The sequence below is a fragment of the Corvus cornix genome, chromosome 1, assembly GCF_000738735.6.
Source record: "Corvus cornix cornix isolate S_Up_H32 chromosome 1, ASM73873v5, whole genome shotgun sequence".
Lineage (NCBI taxonomy): Eukaryota > Metazoa > Chordata > Aves > Passeriformes > Corvidae > Corvus > Corvus cornix.
The window spans coordinates 9,192,237-9,210,148 of NC_046332.1; the positions used below are offsets into that span (position 1 = coordinate 9,192,237).

At 38.5% G+C, this 17,912-nt stretch overlaps 1 protein-coding gene across 8 annotated transcripts in view; it reads left to right on the forward strand.

The window, feature by feature from the left end:
- Window positions 1-17,912, forward strand: part of ROBO1 (roundabout guidance receptor 1) — a 698,238-nt gene that overhangs the window by 670,233 nt on the left and 10,093 nt on the right. For 6 of the 8 annotated variants that reach the window (XM_039556121.1, XM_010399511.4, XM_010399510.4 and 3 more), the window contains 6 exons: window positions 3,332-3,667; window positions 6,155-6,262; window positions 8,896-9,040; window positions 9,348-9,599; window positions 13,326-13,735; window positions 15,456-15,608. In XM_039556121.1, the coding sequence (XP_039412055.1) occupies window positions 3,332-3,667; window positions 6,155-6,262; window positions 8,896-9,040; window positions 9,348-9,599; window positions 13,326-13,735; window positions 15,456-15,608 (1,404 nt within the window). The remainder of the gene's footprint in view (window positions 1-3,331; window positions 3,668-6,154; window positions 6,263-8,895; window positions 9,041-9,347; window positions 9,600-13,325; window positions 13,736-15,455; window positions 15,609-17,912) is intronic. The other 2 variants (XM_010399516.4, XM_010399517.4) reach the window with 2 other exon arrangements.

The following is a 17,912-nucleotide window of genomic DNA, read 5'->3' on the forward strand; positions in this document are numbered from 1 at the left end:
TAAGGAATCTTCTTTACAGAGTGTGTGCTTCTAAATACCTGAGAGAGCGTACAGGTTTGTTTGGGTTTTTATTTCCAGTGGGTTTAGACTTAATGTAATGTCTCCTCTATGTCATGATTATGCTTGTGGTCCCTTTCTGGATCCTTTCTCGGTCCCCTTTGGATAGTTGTAGCAGGCTTAAGGAGCCCCTGCACAGTTCGATGCTGCCCAAAGTCACACTGAACTGATATGTTTCAGCTTCTGAATAGAGCAGATAAGGTCATTTTTAGGTTGTTCTGTACATCCTTGTTGCTTGGATGGAGGAGAAATACCAAAATAATGCTAATGAGATTTTCCTTCTGGTTTGGATGTGATGGGAAGCAAGAAATAAAAGATTGCTACAGTGCTTGCAACAAGTCACTCTGTTTTGGCACACTCAGAACTTCCCTTTCAGTGCCATTCTGTACAAAATTGGATAGCTGGTGTTCTGTGTAGGGTGTGTGAATAAAGAAGTTAGCTTCATACACTTAAAGCAATTACAAAATGTTAGGTTAAATAGTAGTTCCTGGGAGCTTGAGTAGGACTCAGAGAGCTCTGAAAGAAAACCTCATGAGTTCCATGGTAACACATCTGTGAAATATATATCAGAGTTCTAATTGTTGCACATTTTGCTTTAAACAGCCCTTAGGCTCCTTTTGGTTTATCCCAGTTTGCATTACTGGTGAGGAATGAAATGAAGCTTTTCCACTACAAGCACCTCTGGCTGGTTTTGGTAATAGTATGTCCCAGCATTTCAGAAAGGGAGTATGTAAAGTTGCATAAGTGCCAAGCAGCATTACCTCCTGTAATTTGTGTGAAGCCAGCTCTAATGGCTGGTAATTCATGAGTGGTGGTGATGGCAATTCATCTGCTGCAGTAATGCTGTCTGACAATGAGCACTGCCAGGTGCTTCGGAGCAAGGTGAGAGATTTTGGCGTTAGAGACTTGTATCTCACTCTGGCTGAGGATATCACGTCCACCAGTACCTGTATAAAAAAGGTTTGTGATTCAGGGATGGCTTACAAGAACAGACATAGCAAGTTCTGGTAACTGAAACTTAACAAATTCAGAAAAGGAAGAGAATGCACATTTTTGATGGTTGCAGCCTATTATAACATCTTGTATTGAACTGCAGTGGATTCTCCCTCATTTTAGCTTTCAGATTAAGCTTGGTTCTGTTGCAAAGTGTTTCTTTCCTTTCAAGTAGAACTCTGAAGTTTGTGGGTCAGACAGTATGTTCAGAGTGGTGTCTTCTTTCCTGGAAATTCTGCCAAATATTCTTAATTCTGTCATCGTGGGCTGGTTAATGCTGTGAAGCAGCAGCGATGGATATCCCCTCAGTAGTTGTGAAAATGCAAAGTAGCTGCATTTTTAATTTTAAGTATAGCACTGTCTTCCAAGTCTACAGAATGGGAATGTATTGTTCCAAAAGTAGATGCCATAAAAAAAGATCTAACAGGATAAATCTTCTGTTATGTAGGTAAACCAGTTTTAAGTACTTGTTGTGAGGAATTCTAATGTGTCTATGTAAAAAATGTACCTACTGCATATACTGTATTGATTATATTGCCTTACACACAAATCAGAGGTAGCTGCAAATGAAAGGAGGTAAAAATATATGTTACAAGTGACTCTGCAAGGATATTGTAGCAAAGCATGAGGTATCAGGAGTGAAGAATATACTGTGTATATAATTGCCCAGTATGATACAATAGACTTAGAAAGGAGGAAAGACTAGTATGGTTTCAGTAGGTGAGAGAAATGAAAAAATTTAAACACTAGAAATCAAGAAGTTGAAGACTGTGAAGCAATAAATAACAGAGGCAATAAATAACACCTCACATAAGAAAGAAAAATATATCAAACAGTAAAACCTTCAAAAAAACCACAGGCTGGGGGGCATGAAATGTGCAGTGATAAGTTCTATGTGGCATGTTCTGATACTGTTTGTTAGTCACTGAAAATGTGCATCGGTGGTTTTCTTACACAAGCATTATTTTATTCCCCTTTCTCAGGTAATATATCTCTAAAAATATGTATGTGTTAGGGAATATTTTTGTAATTGAACATCCTGTATGTTTGCTAGTTATTTCATTTAGAGAATGGTGAAATCTTGAATTCTGTATGCAGTTTTACTTGGCATCCTCTCCAGTAAATTCGTTGTAGACACAGGTAACGGACTTCAGGTTTTGAATCAAATTCATTAGCGTAAATACAACATCTTTTAAAAGAGGAAAACTGTATTCCTAGTGAGTGTTATGTAATTATTGATGCATTAATCAACTAGAAAATTAAAGTTTCTGCTTAAGGATCATTGAATGCTAGTTCCACTGAGCCTTCTAACTGCTGACCCACAGACTATTTTACTTCATTCAGTATCTCCCAGTGGACTGGATGTGGAGAAGAAAAAATGTGTGGGCTTGCTGTCACACAGTGGCAAGAGATCGGGGCAAGGCAGGGACATTGCAGCAGTGGCCCGAGCATCAGCACATGTTTTTTTCCTGTCTGCAATAAGTGGTGATCTCAGGATGCAGTCAATGTCAGAAGAATGAATTCATGCTGTCTATGTGATATATCTTTAGCATGCAGGAAAATGGTATTACTGTGGTATTATGTATTTTGCAATATCCAAAGCAAATGAGAATCAGCAAAAGTTCCAGCTTGCTTTTCTGTCTTTTTGTTTCAAGTTAAAATATAAGATTGTACAAGGAAACAATGATCAAATAAAGACTTGCTACTGGGTACTGAGTTACCTTTTTACATTGTGCTGTTTTTCTTTAATTCTCTTATATGTAATCATTTCTCAGTCTGTTTCATAAAAACCTGTTGTACATCTATTTCTTATGACAAATACAAGAGTGTCTAGATACTGTTTAGGTGACATGAAATGACCTGTCTTCTTTAGTTACTCCTGCTATTAAGTTTTGGTTGAATTTTCCTTGCAATTCAAATGATTTTAATCAAAATTATGAATTGAATATCTATACTGCTATAAGAATAATGTCCAAAAATACAAATGTTTATATGGCCACTACGGAAGAGCCCAGCAAGGTAAGTCATTGTAAATACAATTCAGAAGGTCTGAATTTACAGTGAATCAGAACAGTGAACCCTACTTTTGGAGAAGTAGTTTATAAGGTAAATAATATTCTGTAAATTCTATAGTTAATGGCAGTATCTCTGCCTCAGTGTGTCTGCTACATGGATTCAAGCCATGTAGTTATGCAGTAAGGAAATGTTAGAGGGGGTTTCATGGAAAGTCTGGTGTGAGCGAACAGAATGACCTTTTCTCTTTTCTCTCCTCTGTGGTTAGCCGATTGTATAGCAAATTACAACAATCAGCTGGACAACAAGCAGACAAACCTGATGTTGCCTGAGTCAACTGTGTATGGGGACGTGGACCTCAGCAACAAAATCAATGAGATGAAAACCTTCAATAGTCCAAATCTAAAGGATGGAAGATTTGTCAGCCAGCCTGGGCAGCCCACTCCTTATGCCACCACTCAGCTCATCCAGTCCAATATCAGCAATAATGTTAACAATGGCAGCGGGGACACGAATGAGAAACACTGGAAACCCTCTGTTCAGCAAAAGCAAGAGGTTCCACCCATACAGTACAACATTATGGAGCAAAACAAATTAAACAAAGGTGAAGAGCTTTTAGCTTGTTTCTCCTCTTTAGGCATCAGAGGAGTTTTGACCTTCTGGTTCCAGGAGTCTAAAGCTTTCGGGTTCAGCAATTACAGGCTTCTGTGGTGCTTTTAGACTTCTGCCTCTTTAGATATAGAAATACATGGTTAGCAGTGTCAGAAAGTTAATTAGCACCACAATAACCTTTCAGATACTGAATTTATTGTAAAAAATAACAAGCTGTATCTTTAGAAAAGAGTTAAACAAAATACATTTCCTATGGATATGAGATTAATTTAAATTTAATAGTAGTTAAGGGATTGGTTAGGACAGAGGCCAGATATTTTATTCATAAGCCAGATGCATGGTAGTCACATTATACTCTACCTTAAATTTTAAGTAGGTCAACCCACTCTTCCCAGTCGTGGATGGAGACTCATTAAATCTACATGTTCGTGTAAACGAATGAAATTTTGCATATCAAACTCTGTAAAATTGTATTGTGTTGTACACTGGGGACACAAATGGAGTGATCCAATTCATTTTAGACTTGTTCCTAGCAAGCCTTCAATTCTCATATTGAGAGGCAATGCTACTGCACATAATTTGGGAAACTAAATTCCTGTGTTACCCTGACTGAAGTCTGTGGATCCAGAAGCTAAAAATAAATTGATTTCAGTGTTAACGGGAAGCATCAGAATGTGCTTTTGAGGCCTTGAAGGCATGTTTCTTTAATATACTGTGTGGGAGCTGAAAGAAATAGGTATGTGATTTCTTCTTTCTAGTCCTCCAGGCTACCATGCAACCTCTTTTAATAACCTGATTTGCAAAACAGCATCCCTAGGAGCTGGACCCATTCTAACTTGGAACTTTTTGCATTGATTGTTGTAACTCAAGTGATCACACAGTGATAAGTGATCCAGTAAAAAGAAACATTTCATTGCAGGAATGTTGATTTCTCTACCGGACCCATCTACTCACAGAGGAGTTCAAAGGGCAGTTTAAAATGTCACACCTTCCCTTGACATAAACATGCCAAAAGAAAATTCAAGGGGTTTGACTCCTTACTAGAGGGTGAAAGCTGTATTTTTTTGTAATTGTTCTCTTCCATGAACTGTGTATTACGTACATCTTTGGGAATTAAAACATGTTTGGTTTTTATGTGCTGGGAGATACTGCATCTTTCAAAGTTTGTATATTACAGCTGCATATTCTCTAGCATATTGTAGTGTGGAAAGGCCCCCTTAAAGCCTTGTCTGCTGACAGTCATATATACATATTTCAGAGTGCTGATTTACTGTTTATCCTCTGTGTAAACATATGTGGTATGTAGGGCTTCAGCGTGGTCTGTGGAATGCAACTAGGCTGAGAAACTATTACAGAATACACTCTGGTGTGGAATCTATCATTTTGCTCTTTTTCCCATGCTTACATTATCACAAGCATTTCTGCAGCAGATGGGGACTGAATTCTTAGTTTTGTTTATTTTTGTTTTGATTTGCTATTTTATGAGTCGATATTCTGATCTTGGTTTTCTCATTTCCTAAGTCAAAGCCATCTTGCTGCTGATTATACCTCTAGCTTTTGTGATGGAGAGTAACCGTTTTGATGAGTTACATGCTGTGCTTCACTGTCACTACCTTACGTCCAGTGGTTCTGTTTATGACGCAGTTTTATTTGCTGTATGAAGAGTAACTTACCTCCTTTCTGTTCTCTGTAAATTGCAATTGCTTTTTAGCACGAGAGTATTGTTCTGCCAGATGAATATTTTACTTCCTGATGAAGTTTTACAGATCTGGTTGCCAAATCTAGATTTAAAAGTACTAAGTGTATGTACCAAGTGCTTTGGAACTGGAGAGGAAAGTTATGGTGACAGCCATCAGCAAAAAAGGCTTTGCCTGTAGAACCTGCATGATCCAGTGTAAATAAAAATATTCTTGGAGCCAGCAGACCTGAAACAAAGACCTCTTCTGCTGTAAACCAAATTCAGCTGGAGCTGCATTGTTACTCCAGCAGATCATGCAGCCCTTGTTATACAGGGCTGACTCCTATGTGGGTTTGTCACCTTTGAAAGACCAAAAGTAGCTACCGCAGTCCATTGGTTGCCCTGCGTGCCTAAATTAGGCAGAGACCATGGAAAATCAATCAAGGTGACAGTATTTGTATGCAAAATGCTCACACAGGTCATATATATATATATATATATATAGATACATAAATATATTTGTTGAGACTTGATCATTGCAGAGGCTTTGTGAAAACCCTGTGCATAGAATTCCATTTTACTGCATTTTAGCTGTGCAGCTACTAAGTTCCCATGATTTCCCCTAATTTTTCAATTAGAGACAAGCTAAAATTAAAACATGATTGCAGGATGGTTTTTCTTCCAAAAAATGAATTTGTTTCTTCCTCACTATTTTCAGATCTTACTCTGTGTTACAAAGCAAGTATATAAAAGTAGTTGTGTTCCTGAAGGGCAGCATTAACCATACCATTAAACTTGCAGATTACCGAGTAAATGACAACATTGCTCCAACTATTCCCTACAACCAGTCATATGACCAGAATACAGGTGGATCCTACAACAGCTCAGACAGAGGCAGTAGTACGTCTGGTGAGTACCTGCAGGGTTTTCCAAGCCTTAGGCTTTGTGGTGTTTGGATGCTGTAGCTGTAATTGGCAATATTTACTGGGCTTAGAGGAGTGATGGGCAGAAATCCACTGACAGTAGACGTTGAACAGCATAAAAACTGTCCTCCCAATAGGTGCCTATATTTCTGTTGCATCCTTGTGACTGCTTAATGTCATCTAAATGTCAGTTAGTGACTGATTTTCCAAAGTTGTGAAAGTCATGAACTCAGATAGAGGTTGGATTTCCAAATGCTAATGGCCTCCTGGTTAATGTTATATTTTCCAGATGAGCAAGTCATAGAAATTTCTTCTCAACTGTCACCAAAAAAAAAAAAAAAAGGATTTTAATTTATGTGTTACCTTCCTGGTACTTCAGTGTTGTTTTTTCCCATCTTGTGTCTACTTACCCAGTTCATGAACCAGCTGAAGATACCACAGCAGCTGAGTGATAACCCAACAGAGCTGCTTTAAGAAGTTTTTCACTTTTTAAATTAAACCCATGTATTTTATTGAGTAAAAAAGCATTCAGGCATACATAAAATTTTTATAGGTTTCAGTCCCTTTATGTCAAATTTATTCTTGTACATTGTTTAGATATAGACAGTAGACAAATTTTGTTTCTCTTTGGCATCTCCTCTACAAATGATGTAAAAAATCCTTTGTAAAAATCTTGAAACAAAACAGCTTTTTGTGTTGACCAGAGCACTGAAATTGCACTCTGTACTTTGGGACCACTGAATATGTTTTAATTCAAAAGTTATGCTTTATCATTGTGGTATTACCTGTTCACTTCCAGGTTTGATTTCTGGTTGGGGTATATGAGCTAAACTAGAAACTACACATGGGCTTGGTTTGGGGCTTTACTGTAAGTCTGGTAGTTAGGCTGTGTTTATTTACATCAAACCAGTTACAGGGTGAGTTACAGCCATGAGTGCCCTGAACTTTACATCTACTAATCAAGATGAGGACTTCTCCCATTCTGTTCTGCTGTTGCCTTTGATAGTCCAGTTGCCTTAAGCCCAGCCTATGCTTTGTCCTGACCAGTTCTGACCAAGGCACGGTAGACATAAATATGTTGATGAGCCCTGCTGTGCTTCTGGATGATCTGAGTTCTCAGTGGCTGGGGTGAGATAAGCACAGCTCACAATTCGCCCAGCTGCTCAGTGGTTTTGTTCTGGGAGACAGCCTTTTGCCCATTCCCAGGTCTACAAGATCAGGATGTGGTTCTGAGCCTATGCTCTAAGATGTTAAGACTTGAAATCCAGCATGAAACATCTCAGGGGTATGAACCCACTCAAATTAAAAATGAGAGGGTGGTGTTCTCCATGCTGACGCTTATTAGGGTTATTCATAACTAACAATTTATAGTCCTGTGCTAAGGACTCCAGGAGGAATGAAGCAAGGTGACCAAAGGAATAAATAAATTGTGTTGAACTGTGTATGGTGCTCAGGGTACAGAATGCAGGTCGCCTTGGGATAGTTAGGGTCTTGCTTGACATACTGAGATAGCGGAAGAATAATTTTACGTCGCTAAAACGTGTATCTGGCACCTAGTGTGGGACAATAATAAACAGAACTGCTGTCTGTAAGAGTGGAAAATCTGAGACAGCAGAAGTTAAAAAAACAAGCTTCCTAAATCTCACTGCAGCATATTTAATCATGTGCATAAGGCTTTACTGTGATAATATAAAATCATGCCTCAGTTTAAGAGAGAAATGTGAAGGAGTCTAAAACATACTCGAAACTACAGCAGCTTTATCTACAATAAAGGAGTTACAATAGCAAAGAATTAAAATGTATATATACTAAGGAACAATTGTTGAGCCAGTTCTCATCATAGCCATGTCCAAACTTAAAATTTGAGACCACCTGAATAATTGGTCTTATTCAAAATTATTTGAACTGTTAAAGTGCATTGCTCTATTATGAGCTGTAATTTTCCAGTAAAGTAGTTGAAAACATTTGTGAAATACTTCATTGATCTTTATTTTTTTTTTCTGTTATTTTAGTTCTTCCAGTAATTATTTTCAACTGCACCTGCCATTTAGACTAAAAGTAGTAATTTCATTGTGCCTAAAATGTTTCAGTGGACAAGTACAAATTACCTATATTCAGCGACTTAATGCAACAGTAGAACTTTAATAGATCATATCTGTATCATATTGTATTTTAGGTTCTGGCAATTAAGTAGGATAAAGGCACTTCAGAAAATATGTCTACAGCTCATTTGTTTTAGATGATAATCTTTAATGTAATTAACAGAAGTAGGAAGCTCACTCTTAATGACATTGCTTGTAAAATTCATTTACGGTTTTATCACATTTTGACTGTTTATTTTAAAAATCAAAGTTTTGTATCCCATGTGGTTTTTTCCGTGCTATGTAAAGTTTCTGGCTAAATTCAACCGCTTAAAATGTAGATAAATTCTACGAAGGAGCTACAAGTACAAACTGGTGTAAAAAGGAGGAATGCCTATTTGCTCCAAACTGAGCAAAACAGTAAATTCTCAAAGAATGCAAGAGCATCTGGGAGGGACTACAGTTATTTCAGTTTTCATAGCTGGTGCTGAGGAGAGACTTAAAAGCATTACACATGTGTGCTGCTTTTTATTCACAGGGAGTCAAGGGCACAAGAAGGGTGCTCGGACCCCAAAGGCTCCCAAGCAAGCGGGCATGAACTGGGCAGATCTTCTCCCACCCCCTCCAGCACATCCACCTCCTCACAGCAACAGTGAAGATTACAGTCTTTCAGTGGATGAAAGGTAAGAAAGATGAAGACATCCTCCATCTCCTGCTTTAATCACTAGTTAATTGAACTGTAATTTGCCCTACAAACTGGCAGTGAGACCTTCCTCCAGCACTGTTCTGGTGCTGCTCGTTGAGCTGTAGCGTGGCAATTTGGAGAGCACTTACTGACAGTGGTGTGCGTCCACTCAGCACATCCTCACTGAGCTGTTCTCAAGAGCACAGAGAACAATGGTTTGTTTCTGGGCTATTAATACATGTATCAGATATGCTAATTACACAGTACAAATTTAAGTCCTTATTTTCTTAAAAAATTAATTTTAGCTATGACCAAGAAATTCCTTGTCCTGTGCCACCTGCAAGGATGTATCTGCAGCAGGATGAGCTAGAGGAAGAGGAAGAAGATGAGCGAGGTCCTACTCCACCTGTCCGAGGAGCAGCTTCCTCTCCAGCCGCTGTCTCCTATAGCCATCAGTCAACTGCCACTCTCACCCCCTCTCCCCAGGAAGAACTCCAGCCCATGTTACAGGACTGTCAGGAGGATCTGGGACACACACAACACCAACCTGACCGGAGGTGTGTGAATGCAAATGTAGCGAGAGAGATGTGACAAGAGTCGTCTGAGCCCCACTGAAAACTCCTGTTGAATTTAGTGAGGCCAACAATTTCCCCATTATTCTGTTACTCTTTAACTTCTAATTCAGGATGCTAGAACTATTTTAACCTAAGAAATAGGTAATTAAGTTGCTTTATTACTGTACCATGGGAAGGAATGCAGTATATCACTTTAGGGTACGTATGATGCTGACATAAGTTAAATTCACAGTCATCAGGTTATTAAAGTGGTATCGTTAACACAGCTTACCATATAATTACAGTTCCATTGTTTCCAATAGATTTACTGCATTATTACCATAAAATAGCATGCATTATTTCACAGTAACTGTGCAATTAAGTTGTCACCAATATGTATGAATATATATAAATATACAATTTATATAACCTATAGATTTTCCTCCTCTCATAAATCCTAATACAGGAAATTACTGCTTGCAAAATTTTCTTAACATTTCCATCTAACCTTATTTAAAGGAATGACCAACATTAATAAAGATAGATATTTGCTACAGGGAAATCTTGTTTCTTCTCTGAGTTGCTTTTACAACTGTTTTGCATATAAACTCTCACAGCTTCTCTCCCATAAAACAGTGAATTCTGAATGAGCCCTTTTATGTATGGTGCTTACTTCTCTTGGCTTTTGTTAAGAAGTCACAGCTTTTCCATCCCAAATTATGAGCTTTTATTATTTTTTTCTGCCAGTGGTTTGCACATATTGTTTATTGTCACAAATATATACACTTACCTGCAGTATTCTGTGTAGAATTTCTATTTTTAGTAAAATGCAAGCCTATTACAATGAAATTTATATGATTTTTCTGAGTAGACTGTAGAGCTCTGATTTTATCAACATATCTTACTGGATATTTATGGATGTATTTTCCAGAATGTTTTTTAAAATTTAGCTCATCTTTATGGCTCCCATTTTTTAAGTAGGCAGTAGTTATGCATCTTTTTTTTAAGGAGCCTATATCTGCTTTTACTTTAGCTCCCCACTACTTGATCTGCCTTGGTTTGTTTCCTTTACTGTTTATGGTAACACTTGTACCGTGCATCTTTTCCTCTATCTTCCTGTGTCTTTAAAATCACTCTGTTTATTAGTGGATGGCTGATTTCCTGTAGTTTCCATTGGCCCTGGTACGCTGGTCCACAGAAGTGTTCATTTTAATCACTTACATTTTCTGGGATATTAAAGAGGTTAAAGTAGCTGGACACAAATGGAAAAGGGAGAAGCTAAGTGACCGATAGTCATGAGTGACTTTCCAGAATCTCTGTGATTTTCTGGAGATTAGGATATGTGTCCTGACATACAGAATGGAGTAGACAAAAAGCAGATGTATACAAACATGCATAACCAGTCAGCAGCTGCCTGGAAAGTAGAAAGTTTGCTCAACACAAATACTCATGGCTGGTCACCATCAATGCCATCAAAAAGTAGTGGCATAAGGAGCTGGAAGGATGCTCCAATTTAAGCTCCTAGGACGTACAACTTATTCTCTTTGTGGACTGAAAAAATAAAATGTATATTTATTTTGTCCCTCCTACAATGGTTAAGTCTGGCTTTGCTGAAAGTCTTAGAATTTGTTAGTGACTAAATTTGTCTTTTCCACTTTACTTTTTCAAACGTTGTTTCTTTCCTTTTTGCCGCATCCATCTCATCAGTTTAAAAAGAGTCATATAATTCTATTTATTTGATTTGTAAGGCTTTCCTGACTACCTGTTCCATCTACTGGTGTTGATATGACCCAGGGCTGCTGTTGAGGAATTGGGTGTACTGTGCTCGACAGCTGTAACCCGTTCTGGTAGGGGTGGGGTTCTGTTTCAAATGTGGTGTGGCAATACCTTCAAACTAAGAATACGTTCCAAGTGGTGCCTTCCCATACTGATTTGGGGTGTCTTGTAAATGGTGGGTTTATAGTGAAAATAATGCCTGAAATACTGTTTGTCATACTTTCTATTAGGTTTACTCGTAGTTCTGGTGGGTATTATTTCGTTTGCTGGTCAGAACCAGGCATCTAGAATAGGATTCTGGTGGTGATGGTGTACTGTAATATTTCTCTGTCTGGTGAGCTTGCTAGAAATATAGCAAACTGAAATAGAAACCTGTGCTCTGGAAGAGTCAACAAGGAGAGCAAGAAACTAAAGATTTAGTGGGATAGCAGGTGATACCAGTGTTAAAGCCAGAGCTGAGATAGGAGACAATGTCACTGTTAAAGCGAGAACCTGCATCAGATAAAGGGGAAGAAGTATTGTTAATTCTCTATACCCGTGAACTAGCTGCTCTCAATTAACCTATCCTTAAAGGCTGGCAGCCAAACTACATTTTCAAGAACCCTAACATATTTTGTAACCAGTTGCCTGTCTTCTAATACCAAAACCTAGAGAATAGGCAAATATATCACAAGGACATTTGTCACAAGAGCTTTAAATTAAGACAGTAAAACTTTATTGGGCAAGGTCTCTAGTCAAAGCAAGTACAGATTCCAGGCAGCAACAAATTCTGGGATTTGGGGGTGCTTTTATAAATTGATTATTGGATATTCTTCATTCTGTTCAGTACTTAATACAGCAAGTGAAAAACAGTGGCTAGATTATGTAGTCCAGGGAAGATCCAATTTTCTCTTGCTATACAGTATTAGGTTTTTCCTTGCTAACATTTCTTTCCAGAATTAATATGTATTCCCATTTATTAAAATTTAAAGAAAACCAAAATTGCAAAATTGCCCTCACAAAAGAGACGATTTAACTATGAGAGTCACCATTTCTCAATGAAATCATAAGAGGGCAAAGTTGACAAAGGAAAATTACTTTGAAATTTTTTTCAAAGCAGACTGAAGTAGAAATTCCTGGTGAGCACAGCCAACAGGAGAACCATTACTGCAGAAAATGTGTTTTCCTGCCAGAGAAATGGCAATCAAAGAGCGTGTCTGTGGCCCCGTGTCGACAATGTTGCTACCTGGAACTTCTGAGTGAAATATTAACCAATCTTGAACATTGATCTGATATCTTATACTTTGCCTCCTTAAGCTGGAGATACCATTACTGACAAATAAAGATCAAAATAAGTTAACCTATAGATCTATATGCATGTTGGTACCCCTAAGGCCTAGAACTAACGTTGCAGTAGAAAATTCTTCTATTTCACCACCTAGATCAATTTAAAAAATAATGAAATTGCAGTCTCTCTTTTCATATCTTTCTGAATCACCAGGATGGGTGGAGGGAAGATAATGTTAATGGAGCAATCTGTTTGGATAGATGCATCTCTTGGCATCGATAGTTTCAAGCTATATGTTTACAATTATTTCTCTTGCTTATACTCTCAAGGGTGCACAAATAGTTTTTTTAATAGTCACATGACCTGCAAACAGCTCTTTGCTTAGCTCTACATGTGTTATTTAGGGAAAATGAACAGCTTTATCATTAAAGTCAGTGATAAAGGAACCGTATTTAAAAAATCAGCTTTCTTTGTGATAGATTTCAAAGTACATAGCTGTCAGTTCTGATTTACAGCAAAAATATAAACTAAAAAAACAAACCCGAGCATTTCAGATATAAATTAGATTGATTTAAAAAGGCAGGTCAAGCTTGCTGGGAAATAAAGGAAGTATTTTCATCAATCTACTATTTCCTCTGACTTCATTATGTGATTTCAATTCTTCTCGCCCTTGTATTTTTATGCAGACGTCAACCTGTGAGTCCTCCACCCCCTCCAAGGCCCATCTCCCCACCTCATACCTACGGATACATCTCAGGGCCCTTGGTCTCTGACATGGATACGGATGCCCCAGAAGAGGAGGAGGATGAGGCAGACATCGAGGTTGCCAAGATGCAGAACAGGAGGCTCCTTTTGCGTGGCCTGGAGCAGACCCCTGCCTCCAGCGTGGGGGATCTGGAGAGCTCCGTGACGGGGTCCATGATCAATGGCTGGGGTTCAGCCTCTGAAGAAGACAACATCTCCAGCGGGCGCTCCAGCGTGAGCTCCTCTGACGGATCGTTTTTCACCGACGCCGATTTTGCACAGGCTGTGGCAGCAGCTGCGGAGTACGCAGGGCTCAAAGTAGCCAGACGGCAAATGCACGAGGCAGCAGGAGGTGAGTGGTCCTCTGCTCGATGGGAGAATTGAAAAAGTGGCCATTGTGAAATGAATCTATCCACAGACGCGTTCTGAACTGCTGTTCTTAGGGTGTTTATAAGTCAGGAAGAGCCAGAAAAGGAGTTTTGGTGAAATAGTTCAAATAAATTGCTGCTCTGCATTGTTTTTCATAAGTAGTTCCTAGTTCTTTGGTCTCATTGATCGTGGACAAACATCCATCCTGCTGGTGGATTTACACTCAGAACTGAAGGAAAGGGAAAAGAAAAAGGATTACAGAATTCTATCTTTTCCCAGTATAAGGCTCCCAGTGTTTTCAGTCACTCTACAAGAGAAGATTTAATCCCTGTCTATTGAAGTGTCCAAATAAATAGTAAACCTTTAGAGTTCTATTTTCGCTGGATTGGAATTTTTTTTTCTTTTGAGGAATTCTGTTCAGGCTTTTACTGTTGTATTATTGGGATGAACTGGCTTTGTGTTGGTTTCATATTTTGACAGCTGTTATGAGTAGCATTTTAGATTGTAGGTTGTGCATATGCAGCAGAGCCTTATGCATATGTTTGGTTTTTTCCTTTTTCCTTTCTCCTGAATCACCACTGAACATATAAGACATGATATTTGAAATATTTCATTTTTACAACATGCTGGATACTAGTAGCACTGGCTATATACAGGTAATCAGTAACCTGACTAGGCCAAATGGATATTTTTATAGTTCAACTAAGAAATAAGAACACAGCAGGCTGGGATGCAAGTTACAGGCAGATCCATGAATGTTTTGACAATCAATCCTATTAAACTGCCAGGCCTGGAGAAGAGGTACTCTGTCACAACTGTGTCCACCCTGACTCCACAGATTTTCAACCTTCCTGCCATCTCTGACATCCTCTCCCGGTTAACAGTCCTTTGTTTCATTTCAACACAGCTGTTCATCATGAAGAGTGAGAGGGGAGGTAATTTAGTAATTCTGGATTAAATCCTGACCAGTTGAAGTAGGTGGCAAAACTCCCATTTGTACCCACGGGGCCAGGATTTTAATCCATTTTGTACACAGAAATTCCTATAAATATGTGTAGAGACTTACATATTTAGAAAAGGTCTTTTTACATCTGGTTGCTGATATTTTTGCAACAGTTAAGCTCATACTATGCAGCAGTTTGTATACATTGGTATTACATGTGCCTGACTGCATATCCTTAAAATGTGACCCTTCTTACTGCAAATAATCTATGATAAAATGCCAGTCATCCAGGCTCAATGCATTCCTGAAAATTCACTCAAAGTGGCAGCAGGGACTTCAGTACCTGAGACCTGCTGGTGACTTGCTCTGCTTTTGACAGGGAATGACCTCATGTGGCCTGAGCTAGGGAACGGGGAACCTGTCTTGAAAGGGAAACATTCTGCTCTTTCCAGAAACTGGCAGGGTAGGAATCCTGCTCGTGCTTGCCTGCTGATGGAATTCGTGCTCCTGGGGCAGGAACTACCAGCTACCAAGCAGCTGGATAATTTCTGTTCAACCAAGCCAGCCTGCCTAATGATAGGATAGCAAATGCTTCGATTTAGTTACAGCTCATTCTAAAACTGGATGAGCTTTACTATTGTTTTGACAGTGTATTTTTAGGTTTTGTACAGCTACAGCATTCTGATGTGAAAAGAGAAAGTATGAAAGGTTTTATTTTAGGTAAGAAAAATAACTTCAATTGTCCTATAACCACTTGCAGGCCGTAGACATTTTCATGCATCACACTGTCCCAGACCCACCAGCCCTGTATCCACCGACAGCAACATGAGTGCTGTTGTCATACAGAAGGTCCGACCTGCCAAAAAGCAAAAACACCAGCCAGGACATCTGCGCAGAGAAGTCTACACAGATGGTGAGTCCACTGAAATGGGTGAGAGCCTCAGTGAACCTTTCTAAATATCCATTCAGTGCGTGTGTGTGAAATTTTTCCACAGAGATAACGCTGTGTTTCAGAATTCAGTGATTTGTGTTTCCTGTTGCTAAACACACTGAACAGTTTAATCATTTTAAATGCCAGAGTTCCTTAATACTGTACATTGATGCTTCCACTCCAGAGCCTTGCACCTGTTTTCTATAGTGTCCTAATCGGCTAATTACCGCCATTATTTAAGAGCCCAGATAGCTTAAATAGTACAGTCATTGAGAATAATGTGTGGTTAGGATTAAAATCTTCATTCATGTGACTGACTATTAAAACCTTCAGTATGTGTCTTTTCCTGAAAAAAAACCAAATCACCATTCAAATGGTGGGCAACACAAGTCAGCGAATTGTAATCCTGACCACAGCATTGTTGCAAGCAGTTACTTTGTGAGTGAAAGCAAAATCTAATCATCTTCTCTCGTGCCTTCACACACAATATCAACTCTTGCTGAAAAGGCAGTGCTTGTATTCTCTTGGGGGTGTAGGATGATAATGCAAACATTGTGATGTTGTCTAGAGAGAGCCTTTAATGAAAATGCCTCAGGTGGTGCAGCTTTTATTAAAGCACTGCCTTCCAGTTGTATAAAACAATCCGTGGGCTTTGTTGGAAATTCATGTAAGATAAATTCCCCAAGACTTAACCCATCTTGTCAAGTTTGCTGAATTTGCTAACAGGAGGGAGATGTGGGGGAAGGGGAGGGGAGGGAAGGGAAAAGGAAAGAAGGGCAGAGCTCCCCACCTCCTGCTTCTCTGCAACAACAATCTGATTAGGACTTTCATTACCAGTCTGAAATTTTTCAAAGAGGGGCATCATTTGCCATTATCATATGAAAGCCTAATATTATAGATCCTTATCCAGGGTTACAAGAAGGGAGTTTTGAAACCACTTCTCCCTGTGATTCCTGCCACTTGACGAAAAAATTTAATACAAAGCTCAAAGCACGATGAGCAGAAGTAATTTAGCAATGAGTGGTTGTCCGTGCCATTATCTGTACTTTATTCCGAGTATTTTCTCTCAGTAGCATCTATCTGATATTAGACTGCGTTAAATGCTGGCATGACACAGTGCACCTGGGCCTCTTGGCTTGTGCCCAGGCCCCTTCTGTCAGCGAAACTGAGCTGTTGGAATATTATCTGATTTCAAGGGGTTATTACAGTGGTTTTGTGCATGTTTGCTTTTGTGAAAGGACAACACAAGGTGTAAATCCCAAAACTGTACCAGAAACGTTACGTTTATGAGACTCTCGTAATGGCGTTTCACAGGATTTTATTGACATTTTATCAGCTTTTATTCTCTTGAAGAGAATGCTCTTAACTGAGTAATTGGCAAAGCATCAAGCCTCAATACAAACACAATAGCTAGGACATCAGAAATAAATAAATAAAGGTGTTTTATGTGGCCATTTGCTTCTAACACAGGGATAAATGAGAGATGGACCTGTATTTGATGACAGGTTTTTGTCAAAGTAGTTATACAAAGCTAAATCATAGAGCCATTGTTATTAAATATTGCAATATAGATTTGACAATCATGATCAATATTTGTTTTGTGTTATGTAGCACCTGCTTACTTCAGCATATTTTCTAATTAAGTAAGAATTTCCACTAACCTCTTTATAGTGAAATACAGTGTGGTCATTCAGGGAATAGCAAATTATGGCTTTAATTCCTGCAGATCTAATAAGATCCAGTTCAAAGGTTGAAGGATTTTTTTGGTTTAGATTTTTTCTTTTTAATTATTATTTTTTCCCCTCAGTCTGTTTGCATAAGCATATTTGGAACCTTACTGTTGATTCTAACCATTCACTTTAATAGCCACATCTAGAATATTGTGACCCTTCAGAATTAGTTATAAAATAACATCTACTAATTGTTTTCCTTAGGTGGAGAAAAGTCATATGGATGCATGAATGAAACATTTCAGCACAATTGACCTTTCTGAGATATACTTAGGTTTTTATACTGGATTGATGTTACACTATTATTTATCTTTTTTATAAAGGAGTGCCTCATACAGAGTTGCTTTTTTTTCCTCATAATGAGTGAACATGCATGTTTTTGCAGTAGTAGGGGGAAAAAAGCAGAAGCATTCAAGAAATACTAAAAACACAAAAATACGTTCCTTCTTTACCTTCTCAGCCTTTAAAATGGAATTTTAAAGAATTGTATATAAAGAATTTTCTACTGTTCCCAAATTACCTGAATTATTACTTGCTAACACTTCTATGAAATACG